This window comes from Nasonia vitripennis, assembly GCF_009193385.2.
Source record: "Nasonia vitripennis strain AsymCx chromosome 4 unlocalized genomic scaffold, Nvit_psr_1.1 chr4_random0006, whole genome shotgun sequence".
In the NCBI taxonomy this organism is placed as follows: Eukaryota; Metazoa; Arthropoda; class Insecta; order Hymenoptera; family Pteromalidae; genus Nasonia; species Nasonia vitripennis.
Window position 1 is genome coordinate 552536 of NW_022279641.1, and position 12325 is coordinate 564860.

The 12325-nt window shown below is 38.3% G+C and overlaps 3 protein-coding genes across 9 annotated transcripts; 1 reads left to right on the top strand and 2 right to left on the bottom strand.

Moving 5' to 3' along the window:
- Positions 1-88: 88 nt before the first annotated feature.
- Positions 89-3851, bottom strand: LOC100114146 (mitochondrial import inner membrane translocase subunit TIM44). Of its 2 annotated transcripts, none has more exons than XM_001599223.6 (6): positions 3163-3851; positions 2193-2594; positions 1912-2116; positions 1697-1845; positions 1267-1630; positions 89-1194 (listed from the first exon to the last, which is right to left on the bottom strand). In XM_001599223.6, exons 1-6 carry the CDS (start codon positions 3163-3165, stop codon positions 947-949), a joined length of 1371 nt encoding a protein of 456 aa, XP_001599273.2. In that variant the 5' UTR covers positions 3166-3851; the 3' UTR covers positions 89-946. The 2 variants fall into 2 exon arrangements, with proteins under 2 accessions (XP_001599273.2, XP_003425231.2); XM_003425183.5 differs by lacking the exon at positions 3163-3851 and adding an exon at positions 2817-2931.
- On the top strand, positions 3682-9286 carry LOC100114112 (nuclear valosin-containing protein-like). Of its 5 annotated transcripts, XM_031928381.2 has the most exons (13): positions 3682-3717; positions 3916-4279; positions 5047-5250; positions 5454-5738; positions 5813-6136; positions 6207-6426; positions 6509-6791; positions 6861-7087; positions 7278-7807; positions 7884-8051; positions 8132-8458; positions 8537-8758; positions 8835-9273. In XM_031928381.2, exons 2-13 carry the CDS (start codon positions 4097-4099, stop codon positions 8952-8954), a joined length of 3093 nt encoding a protein of 1030 aa, XP_031784241.1. In that variant the 5' UTR covers positions 3682-3717; positions 3916-4096; the 3' UTR covers positions 8955-9273. The 5 variants fall into 5 exon arrangements, with proteins under 5 accessions (XP_031784241.1, XP_031784243.1, XP_016842214.1 ...); XM_031928383.2 differs by lacking the exon at positions 3916-4279 and having other exon boundaries at positions 3690-3717; positions 7269-7807; positions 8835-9286; XM_016986725.3 differs by lacking the exon at positions 3682-3717 and having other exon boundaries at positions 3856-4279; positions 5466-5738; positions 7269-7807; positions 8835-9140.
- LOC100114077 (carboxypeptidase B) lies at positions 9063-11785 on the bottom strand. 2 transcript variants are annotated; one of them, XM_001599193.6, is made up of 8 exons: positions 11540-11785; positions 10921-11104; positions 10395-10637; positions 10079-10337; positions 9879-10018; positions 9754-9810; positions 9595-9679; positions 9063-9501 (listed from the first exon to the last, which is right to left on the bottom strand). In XM_001599193.6, exons 1-8 carry the CDS (start codon positions 11629-11631, stop codon positions 9308-9310), a joined length of 1254 nt encoding a protein of 417 aa, XP_001599243.1. In that variant the 5' UTR covers positions 11632-11785; the 3' UTR covers positions 9063-9307. The 2 variants fall into 2 exon arrangements, with proteins under 2 accessions (XP_001599243.1, XP_008217961.1); XM_008219739.3 differs by having other exon boundaries at positions 9076-9501; positions 11557-11688.
- Between the last annotated feature and the right edge of the window lie 540 nt (positions 11786-12325).

Consider the following 12325-nt stretch of genomic DNA (forward strand, 5'->3'; position numbering starts at 1 on the left):
CTGTATTTTATGCTAGATTATCTTCGTTTTATTGATGATTAAGTGTTCTCAAATAGTCTTGATACTGCATGCATTCAGAGCAAAGAAATTCAGTTGTATAGTTCTATCTTTTATATTTGTACATATATTTTACACCCAACGCACAAAATTGCGGATTGTGTTAAATTATAAATATTGTTCTAGCGACATAAAGCTTTGAAAATATAGCTATATTTCAAAAAGTGTCTATTTACAAAACTTAACTATTTTAATCAATATAGACTTAATTATCATATGGAAAAAGTTGAAAATAAATGTTAACAAAGAAAGCTTTTATAAAAAAGCATGTATTTACAAAGAAAATAGTACTACGACTCTGTCATACATAGTAACATGTTTTCCCAAAAACGTATAAATACGTTTATAGCTTGGGATATTCGTCGACGTAAATATATATTATATTATATGTACATCAATAATTCAAAACTTTCCTTACAACTCCCTCTCGACTTATTACAACTTCATATACAGTTTTGTTTCGGTTCATTTTACAGCAACAGTTAACATGATTCTGCATGATTACGTGTTGTTCACTTGCACATAATCCAAACTCTACATTTGCGCTCTTTAAAGTGGAGTTCCATAGTCAACCTTGAAAAATCTATGAAAATTTAATACTTTTTCACGGATTTAAAAGTTATAGATGTGCCAAATTTATTTTTTGATATCATTTATGAAAAAATCTGCGAGAGTTAGATTTACCACTACTGCGGTATTGCATGGCGAATGCAGAGCTCCACTTTATGTTTTCATATATTTGCTACGTTGCAATTTTTCGATCTCTTTCTATTGTACAATATTGGTAGAACATAGAAAACAGACTCGAGTCCCGCTCTCAACGGTGACAAAAAAATTTCACAGAAATTTTCTTTTTTTGGCTTTTAAGCGGTAGGCAATTGTAGGCTCACTAGACAAACTGCTCGGAACTGTTGGCTCCGATTTCAAGTAGCCTCCACGCAGATTTTGGATTAAGTTCTGCAGGATCTCGGCACAAAACCCAGACGTAATTTACTCTCATGACTTTTTCAGGATCACCTTCGACGACATTACCTTTCGCATCCCTCACGCACATTATCTGCTGAGACGTAAAACTAATAGCCAAAACTGGGCCCTGGTCCATCACTTTACCCATCAGCAGATCTACATTGTCGATATCTAAAAAATTGAAAAAGTCATGTAGAGTTTGTAAATATACAAAACATTTAATCAGTCATCATTAAATCTTACCTAAAACTTTGCTGTCTAAACGATAACCAAGCTTAAATGCTTGCTGCAAAGGCTGTGCTATAACGTTATAAGGAGCTTCGTGGCACCAGTCTTTCAAAATTTCTAAATCGCCTCGAATCATAGCTTCGAGAACGTTCGGAATAATGTCGGTTTCGCAGTCCTTGAGAAATTTTATTTTGTCAAAACTTGGATCGAGTTTGCAGATCTCCGTGAGCGTTTCCGACAATTCCGTCTTTTGAAAAAGTCCACCAAAAATATCGGATACTTTGTCAGTAAGAAGCCTCGAGGCTCTCACCACAGGATTTTCAGATTCTTCATATTTGATTTTCCAATCGAGTACCTTGTTTACATACGGATTTTTGTCCTAAACAAAGAATTTATTAGTGATCACAATATTCGGTATTATCATAAGTGTAGTCATGAAAATTACCTTAAAGTTCTGCCAAGACTGATAGAATTTTGAATCTTTATGCAACTCTACTCCTGTGGCATCAAAGTTTGCTTCTACTGGTTTCTCATCACCAGTATCAACAATTTCTTTTCTTTTTCTTAATTCCTTTGGAGCACTATATACCCTTCCTAAAAATTAGAATATTATGAAACATTGGCTTCTCTTAAGTTAACTTTGTACTTCTTCTCACAAACCTTCCATCCCATGATGATCTAATTCCTTTCTGACAGCTTCAGCAGTTTGAGATATGGTTTGAAAAGCTCCAGTTTTCCCAAAAGCCTGACTTTTTTCTGAAATTGTTTCTGCTGCTCCTTTTGCAGTCTTAGATAGTTCTTCTCCCAACTGACCTGCTTTCTTTCCCAATTCGGTTTTGCTCGCTTCTTCGATTACTTCATGCACCTAAAACCAATAGCTTTTAATTTATATATCCTGTTATGCTAGTATTTTTTTATTTATTAAATAGGAAATTTCATACCTTTCCTCTAAGACCCTCAATTTTTTCCTTTAAAACTTCAGAACCTTTACTGGCTTCAGACTCAACAGTTTGAAATTTTTGCCTAGCTGATCTCAATGCATCGGACTGCTCTAATTTCTCAGCTTCTTCTCTGAACTTTTTCAGTGATTCCTTCATTTCTTTGTTTTTCTGCATTTCCTGCTTTATGTTTTCCACAAACTTTGAAATGAAGCCAGGAGCTCTCTGATTGGAGTAAAATCGATGAGTTTGTAGATCTTGTGAGCATGACGTCGGATTGCAAGTTATCCATGGTGTGGAACATCTTGTTATTGCTGGACTTGAATAATAGGTGAATTTTGTTCGTGTGTGAGTCGTTCGAGCTATTCCCGACAGATTTGCCCTGCATGCCACAAAATTCTGAAACTGATGCACATTTATGTTAATTTTATTCTGTTACATCATTCTTGTAACACTTTTACAGCTATTTGATGGATTATTTGGAAAATAAAAAAGAAAGTTGTTTAACTACGCAAGAAAAGAGTTGTAAAAGTCACCAAAAAAAAAACTTAAAAATAGGCATTTGTAAAATTGAAGAAAATTAGAAAAATCATCAAGAGCAGAAGGCACTTTTATGTAATTAATAACCAAATTTCCAATAAGACTTAGCCCAACTCTGAGCAACAAAATCATGACTCCCGTCATATGACAGTACCCAGGCCACCCTGAAAACTCAAAATATTACGCAACCGACAGTTGGCAAAGTCCAAAGTCCCACGTTTATCAGTAAAATCTACGGAAAATTGGCCTCATGCCGTCAAATCATCTCCTCGTGAGTTCCTAACCTCGAAGAGATCACCAGAAAGCCGGTTACCTCCACGATTTGCTGTATGAAACACGTTCAGTTGAGCAAGTCAACTCATTTGATTCGAAAAAGCCAAAGTCAGCGTTGGGTCGCGACGTGTCCTTAATTATTTATAGATTATGTATTTACCATTTTATCAGCGATTTTCGTGACGGGAGACCCCACGAACAATAAACGGAAAGAGGAGAAACGAAGACGGGACTAAGTATAATTCAGCTGCGTTGATGCGTTGGTTGGATGGATTATTGGAGGCGCTGAGTGCGGTATCTGGTGTGGGCCCGCGTGTCGTTGAAAATATAAGTACTGTTGCATTTGCTTATTTTACGGCTTAATTCTTCTTTCGAAAGTTCCAATGAATGAAGTGAATCAGTCGCTTTTCACAAAATTGCAAATATTTCATCATCTCTGTTGCAAATTGCGTATACCTTACGTTTTATTGTTACAATTGCAAAAACTTTAGCAGTAAGCACTTTATCTTGCAGATTTTTAAATAAAATAGAAAAACTGAATTACACAAATAATCATTATTTATAGTGAATTAGTGATTGTATAAAATAATAACCGAAAATGACCGCCCAGTCGCGATTGATCAAAGTATAGTGACACTGACAGTCACTTACCTAAAGATAACTAATAACTGTTCCTGACACTTGGTGTCTTCTCCGCTGGACGCGGGTATGCATAGTAAGTATTAAGTAAGTACTTAATAATTGCGATTTGCAATTTGCGGCTGATACTCCCCCTCCCCCCACCACCGTACTGGTCCTACATGGTACTGACAGTACTGACACTAGTAACACTCACTATATATAGAGTATAGTCTATACTGTACCGTACCATCAGTACCTCGGCGGCGTATAATACACTATTATATATATATAGTTCCCTGCGCAACAACGCGGTATAGTTGAGTTGAGTTGAGGTTAGAATCGAATCGAGAGCAACGCGCATAGTCTCCTGGCGTGTGCACTGTGTAGTGAAATCACACACGTCCCGGTGCGAATAAGTAGCAAGGCATAAGTGGCGTCCAGTGCAGTTCGCAGTTCGATCCCGTAGGGATAGAATGCACAAGCTGGAGAAACTCAACTCCTCGATCGACATTATTCCACTGCAAAGCTCGAGCATGATGGATAACAACGCCGCACGTCGTTCTATCAAGCCGACACAGCCACAGCCGCGCGTCGACGAGGCTGCAGCCGCCGGTCGCATCTTCCGGGACCCAATGATCATCTCCAGGGTTAGAACGGTACGGATTGGAATTGCTTTGTTCTATTATCTTCGTGCTTTGTGTCGTATGCAAATTGCGCATTACGAGTAATTGTGCAGGCCTGATTTTTTTAGCGAGTTTGGGTATGATTTTATGGCATTTCTTTTGTTTTGGAATGCTGCGTTAGAATTTCCTTGTTGATAGTTATTACTACTTTCGCCTGATGGATTCGGGAATACCTAAGTTTGTAGATATCGGGGATAATTAAGCCTCTTGCGAAGTTACAATAGGATAGGTTAAAAGAATTTCAAGACTTGTTTTGTGAACAATATATTTGAGCTATATTGTTTGAAAATAAGAATTTGTTGTGCACTACAAGCTATTGTTAAAGTACTTCGGGATGTTTACGCAGAAAGAAGATTTTGAAATGTCGCTGTATTTTTATACAGCTTCACTGTTCTCTTCTGTACTTTATGAACCTGTTTGTTTATGCTTTAATTTCATCTCTGATAAGCTCTTATCCCAGACAGTCCTCTGATTTCGTGTGAATGCTGACTTAGTTTTTTTTTCATTCCTCCCTTTCCTAGGCGAGATTGATTCTGCTTGGAAAGATATAGGAATAAGTTAATCTGGACCTATATTTTTATACAAATACCAAAATAAATTGAGCATTTTTAAAATTATTTTCATTTATTTAGTCTAAACAAATGTTAAAATGCATGAGTATAAGAGAGAAATCATGGATGTGTAATAAATTTTGATTCAACAGCATCTATTTTAATAATAATTGCTTATAAATATTTTAGTACTTGTACGAAAATGAAGATAAGGTATACATTGATGTAACTGAAATGGCAGACTACCTTCAAAGGAAGTACCGTGACTATCGGGGCAAAAAGCGTGGACCCTTTAGGGCTATGGTACGCAGAGCTTACGATGAAATTACAGAGAACCTGACTAGGCAAGCCGATACACACTGGAATGATGATGAGGATGAAATAGACATTGAGGTAGCTCTTTAGTTTATAAACAAATTATTTACAACATTTTGTATTTACTAACTATCTTGATCAATTATTATCCTACCTGTCATCCTAAGTTAACTGTTTCATTCGAATTCTAATAATACTTTTTTTACCATTTCTTCTTCTTACAATGATAAACGCTTAGAAAAGCCAGAATTTTTTAAAATGCAACAGTGCATGAATTTTAGTCTGACTCACAGGTAGATGCTATGCCATCTGAATATCTAGCAACATACAAGAGACCATCTACAGGTCGACAGAATGGCAATTCAAGTGATAAGGAACTGATAGACATAAGTTCAGATGATGAACAGACATCTAAGACAACCTTCCCTACAACAGCCTCAAGCACGTCATACAGACTCGACAGAGAGAGCATGGAAGCTGAGCCAATGCAAGTGAGCAAAAGACCACATCTTTGCTCCAGCATCGAACCCGTCTCCAGAACAACAGTCGTTCAGCAGACTCAACAGGTATAGAACAATTCACTTGGTTTTATTTTTATGTTTTAGACTTTAATCATTAAGAATATCTCCTACTATTTCAGTCTCACGAGATGCCAATGGATGTACAAAAAAGTAGCAATCGTACTGAAAAGTCAAGAAAGAGGCCTCGTGAAAAAGACAATGCAAGTCCATTTGACGTTCTCAATAATAAGAAGAAGCCTAGAGACATGCCTGTTGTCAATCCGACCGTCAAGTTTTCCGATGTCGGCGGCAACACTAAAGTTTTGGAGACTGTTGCTAATCTTCTGGTACACATGAAGCATCCAGAGGTGTACACGAAACTTGGAATTTCGCCGCCTAGGGGCTTTTTATTACATGGGCCGCCTGGATGCGGTAAAACGCTACTTGCACACGCGATTGCAGGAGTAAGTGGATTCTTTTGAGTTAAAATTAAAAATGATTTTTATTTACGAATCTTTTTTCTTGTTTCTGAAGGAACTGCAAATGCCGCTGCTTAAGGTAGCAGCTCCAGAGCTTGTAGCTGGCGTTTCTGGAGAAAGTGAGCAAAGAATACGGGAACTCTTTGATCAAGCTATTGCTATTGCACCTTGCATTTTGTTCTTGGACGAGATTGATGCCGTAGCACCACATAGAGCAAACGCTCAAAGAGAAATGGAGAGAAGAATTGTTGCTCAATTATTGTCGTGTTTAGACGGTAAGTATAAGAACAAGTATTTTTTATTTTTATTTCACTGATACATTATATAATATACTAAGTAAAATATTTTTTAATATAGAATTGGGTAGCAAAACCAATGGAAACAAAGTCTTGGTTTTGGGAGCGACAAATAGGCCCGATTCGCTGGATCCAGCTTTACGCCGAGCTGGTAGATTCGACAGAGAGGTTTCTCTCGGTATTCCTGATAAGGACGCAAGAACAGCTATTCTTAAAGTTCACACAGCCAATGTTACACTATCAAATGAAGTCAGTCTGGAAAATATTGCCTCTCTTACTCCTGGTTTTGTAGGTGCCGATCTAGTTGCACTCATCAGGGAAGCTGCAATGGCTGCCGTAAATAGGTGAGTTAATGCATTTCATTTGATATTTTATTCATCATTATCTATTCTTAAATATTTGTTATCTTACAGGACTTTCGACGATTTAAAGAAAAGTGCTGCTGTTAAGGTGAATCCAGTTGAGCCATCTCCTAACGAAGTTAGCGTTGCCGAAATTGAAATTGAAGAGGAAAAACCAGTTTTGACAGAGGTGCCACAGGAACCAAAGGTACCTGAGGTTGCAGATGTTATTGTAGAAGAAGAAACTCCATCGAATACTGATACTGCTACTGAAGCAAAGAGTGTAAATCAAACAGAAGGTGAGTGCTTGACTATATATATATATATAGATATATATATATATATATATATATATATATATACACACACACACACACACACACACACACACACACACACACACACACACACACACACACACGCGCGCGCGCGCACCAGTTATTTTGCGAAAACCATTCACATACATTTATTTGTATCAAGATATTTTAGAAGAACAATCCAAGAGTATTACTGAAGAAGTAGAGACCCAAGAAAAAACAGAAGAGAAACCAGAGAGCTCAGAGCCAGAAAACGTCCCGGATCGACCACCGGTGCCACCGACTCCAGCGCCAACTGCACCTATAGAAGGTCCTCAGCCCGAGCCAGCTGCTTCGACTCCGCCAGATATTACGGATGTACCGATATCTTCGGCGTCGAATTTGCCTTGTACGGTTTCTACCACAGAAGCCGTTCCTGTGTCAACAGAAGTTAAGACAGAAGATGAGCCCGAGATGAATATGCAGATAGTGGAAGAGCCCGGAAAGAAACTAATGGATATCCTTAGTTGGTTGCATAACGAGCCACCTCTGACGACTGAGCAGCTGGCCCTGCTCTGTGTCGAGGAGCAGGACTTCGATGTGGCTCTTAAGAGCGTACAGCCGTCGGCTAAAAGAGAAGGATTCGCCACTGTGCCTGATGTTACATGGGACGATATAGGTTCACTTCAAGATATTAGGCAAGAATTGCAAATGACAATTCTGGTAAATAGAGCACGAATCTACGTTTAATAAAATGTTTCTGAATTGAAACTCTAATTTTTTTTGTTACGATTTTTAGGCACCCATCAGACATTCTGAACAATTTGCCAGTCTTGGCTTAACAACGCCAACTGGTGTATTGCTTTGTGGACCACCAGGTTGTGGAAAAACATTATTGGCTAAAGCTATCGCTAATGAAGCTGGTATAAACTTTATTTCTGTGAAAGGTCCAGAACTTCTAAATATGGTAAGCAATACATTATAATTTTATCTCATGAAGTAGATCTTTTAAAAACTTGTAAATGTCTAATACAAAATAAATTATAGTATGTAGGTGAGAGCGAGAAAGCCGTGCGGCAATGCTTCATGCGAGCACGGAATTCAGCACCATGTGTCATATTCTTCGACGAATTGGATGCGCTCTGCCCTAAACGTTCAGAAGGCGACAGCTCGGCTACATCGCGCGTCGTTAACCAGATGCTAACAGAGATGGACGGTGTCGAAGGCAGGAAAGACGTATTCCTTATGGCAGCTAGTAATCGACCTGATATCATTGATCCCGCGGTTCTGAGGCCCGGTAGACTCGACAAAATTTTATACGTTGGACTGCCTTGTGCTTCAGACAGAGTGGATATTCTCAGAGCCCTTACAAAGGTAAGGGATTATTATTATCATCGTCATCAGCTGTATAATTATTATAAGTAAGTATTAATGTCTATTTTTTGTCGACAGAATGGTACCAGACCAAAGTTAGCTGCAGATGTAAGTTTAGAAGATGTGGGTAGAAGCGATAGGTGTGAGGGCTACACAGGAGCCGATCTTGCAGCCTTCGTCAGAGAGGCTGGTGTTGAAGCTTTAAGAGAGATCATGAGCGGTTTGCCGGGATCTGCTGAGATTTGCGCTCGACATCTTGCCGCAGCGTTCGACAAAATTAGACCTTCTGTATCGGAGAAGGTGATAATACGTTTGAAAAAAATTTATGATTTATTTTTTAGCTCAAGGGCTAGTAAAACATTGCTTTTACTTTCAGGACATGCGACATTATGAAGTACTAAAAAAACTATATTCAGTAAAGAAAAGTCTAAACACAGATGTACCAATGATTCTGGAGTCGCCAATAGATACAACAATGGAGGCCATGGAAACCTGAGCACCATGACCTCATTTCTTTTTTCAAGTTTATACATGTACATGCAGCATAAGAACTCAACTTTGTGTTTTCCATCTTAAGATTCATAAAATTAATGATTTAGCTTTAGGAGACAAAAGTATTTTTTTATTCAGATCATTCACACGATTAATGGAATGTAGAAAATATATTTAGTTTTTAAAATCACTTTAATTGTTCACGATGTTCATGATTTTTGTTTCGTTTTGATGACATTTTTTGTTTCGTCTCGATGAGCGTTACAATGACGCCGAGACTTTGTACGTAAAAAGATGCAGATATAAGTAAATAAAACCAATTTCAGAACAACAAAATTAATTTTCAACAATCTGGTTTCATACGCCGTATTTTAAGTAAATATTTTGAAGTAGAGTAGCGAATCCCACGTAAGTTTCCGTGATAAGTGACTTGATATATTTTTTTGGCACTATGAACGAATTTTTTTCGTACTCAGGTAACTCCATTGTATATACGATGGGCACTTCTGCTTTGTCATACGCCCAGTCATCACTTCCGCCAGACGAAACATCTATTTTTGTGATTAATAATCGCCGAATGATTTATTCAGGAATAACTGTTAAATAAATGGAAATTGTGTAATTCTGTATTAAATTATTCTTACAGAGCACTCTGGCTGCGCTTCCAACGACATAGTTCGTGCCATTAACCTTTTTGATGTTTTGAGCTGTTTTAGTCGCTATACGATGCTTTAGAATGCAGTATTTACTTTAACAATCAGCTCAGTACTACCAATGACTCATACAATTATGCCGATACTTACTAAAGTTCTCCAATTTGGAGGAAGATCTTTTGTGTATCCATATGGATAAATCAGCAGCTTGAGTGTAAAATATTGTATCATTCATGATTTTCTAGAATTGGAATACTAAGTTTGCAAGTACTTACTGGACCGAAGCTGTGTATCGTAACGTATGCAACAGGTTTATATTTCAGGATCGAATCGCGAAGAGCACTAGTCTCCGGCTCGCTGAATGGTTCTGGTCCTCCGTAAATTTCGGTGCACGGATTTTTCTCCGATCTGAATTCTACGAACGCAAATCAGGTAGACCTTCGATTATCAATAAAAAGTTCTAACTTTTTTTTACCTCCCCAGTGAGAGTCGAAATTGCGATTGAGATCGACGCCTTTGCATTGGGAGGTCGTGTGCAGCGACATGGACTTCCGCCACAGCCTGTCGGTAGTATGAGAATACTCGTAGCCGTCAGGATTCAAGCAGGGAATAATCACAAAAGTCATCATGTCAGCGAATTTCTCCTCGCTCTCCACGACGTTCTTAATGATATACAGCGCCGAAATGTGAGCCGCCCACTCGCGAGCGTGAATTCCGGCATCGATGAAGAACACCTTTAAGACATCAAATTATCAAGGACGGATTTTGAAAATTTCTTGAAAAGCACCTACCGGCTTGTCCGGAGACTTCATCACCTCTACGCCGTAGATCGGCCAGCCCTCGTAGCTGGTCCCGATTTTGATCATCCGACTGTACTTGCGTTTATTTACCAAGGCTTTGATGAAATTTCTGATCTCCTGATACCTCGGGAAGTACTTAAAATTAAATGGACCGGGAGTTTCGAATGCTCTGGCGACTCCCTCTTCGGCTTCTGCGTCCTGCTGTATCGATTCGCCGACATCTTCGTTTATGATCTTTGATTATAAAGCGAGTAAATTAATAAGAATTCTACAATCGAATTACAGGATGATTAGAAGAATACTTTGTTTTTTCGAAAAATTTACAAGATGCAAATTTCTGATTGTTCGAGTGATTCTTAGAATAGAAGCTGAAAATCATAGCGTGAGACTCTGCATTGTGGGTACTAATCATTTTTACAGTTCATTAAAAACGTTATCACGTCGCTCCTACTTTACGGCTCATAAAATGCGGCAATCGAATGCCTCTTTTCTCTGAAAAGTGTAGAGCTATATATACCGAGTAGACTATGCGATTCTTCTTCAAATCTTTTTGAAAGTCGGACTGAAACTCCGGAGCCACCATGAGATGCGCGTTTCCGCGCTGTGGTAGCAGCCAGAAGTCATAACCGTCAAGACCGTCGTATTTTTTGATAAAATTCAATTTCGTTGATGAGTCGATCGTTAAGTTGTAGACTTTGTACCTGCAAAAAGTTTGTCGAACGTCATATACGATTCGATTAATGACAAAAGTTTAGTTATACTAAAAAGCGAATTGCCGTATTCCATTGATGTGATCAATTTTGTGCAAACAAAACTTTGGCAAAGTGCTATTGATGTCGGAAACTTTTTCTTGACGCAGATGCAGTTTAAATGTAAAAGATAAGAGCGTATCAACGAACAGTTAAATAGTCTACGTATGTACACATTCGCCATAAAAATTATTATCATATTTTGAGCTTTTTTTTTATCTATTTACATTAATCAACCGTCGTTCTAACAACCGAAATTAATAGATAGTTGACACAAGGATGTACGTGCGAAACACAGATTTGTCGATTAATTCTGACATTCCTCCATTGAAAAAAAATCAACCACAAAATGGGTAAAAAAATACTTGTAATTGTCGAATAAAATACCCATCGTAATTTCTTACGGAACCCTCATCTTCAGCACTGACTCCTGTAGGCCAGATTACGGTATAGAACAGCGTAAGCACTATGAGCCACATTTCGCGCAAACAAACGGTTCTCGGCGACTGATCGCTGATGTGGAAGCTGTGTCAATCGGTTAACCTTTTGCGCGCCGAATTTACGACCGTCGTAAACTATTGGCGATTTTGCGACACCATTGATTTGTCCTGCATTAATTTTCCGGCGGAGATTAGATTGCCGTTCGAAAATCGCCGGCTTCATTGAAACGTACGAGGTTGACGAATTAGCCGGTTCGATTGACGGTTGTAATTACGACGTTTGCATGCATGAATACTGATTGTAAATGTATACTTGGTTATCGATGATGAGTATTCGTATCAGGCTTGGTAATGTATATTCATACGAGAAAATTTTCGAAAGCGTGAAACAATTTTTTTGAGGTTTTCGAATAAAGCTGAAAATACAAATTGTTCACGTTTCTCGCCGCGTCGAAGCCCACTTTGTTCATGCGTAGCCTGAAATAAATAAACTGATGATTATTTCGTTTCGTATCGAATTCACTGCAACCAATGACGAGTACATATTTTGTGCAAAATAAAAAACAAGTTTCAATTCCCATGAATGTACAGAATGTTTGAACTTGTCCGAGAGAACCGTGCAACATTTATACAGCAGTAAACAAATCACGTTTTTGACGCTCGAAATATTCCCGCACGTATAGTTCGCGCGAACTATAGAGCGATAACAGCATTATATTATATTGCGAAGCGA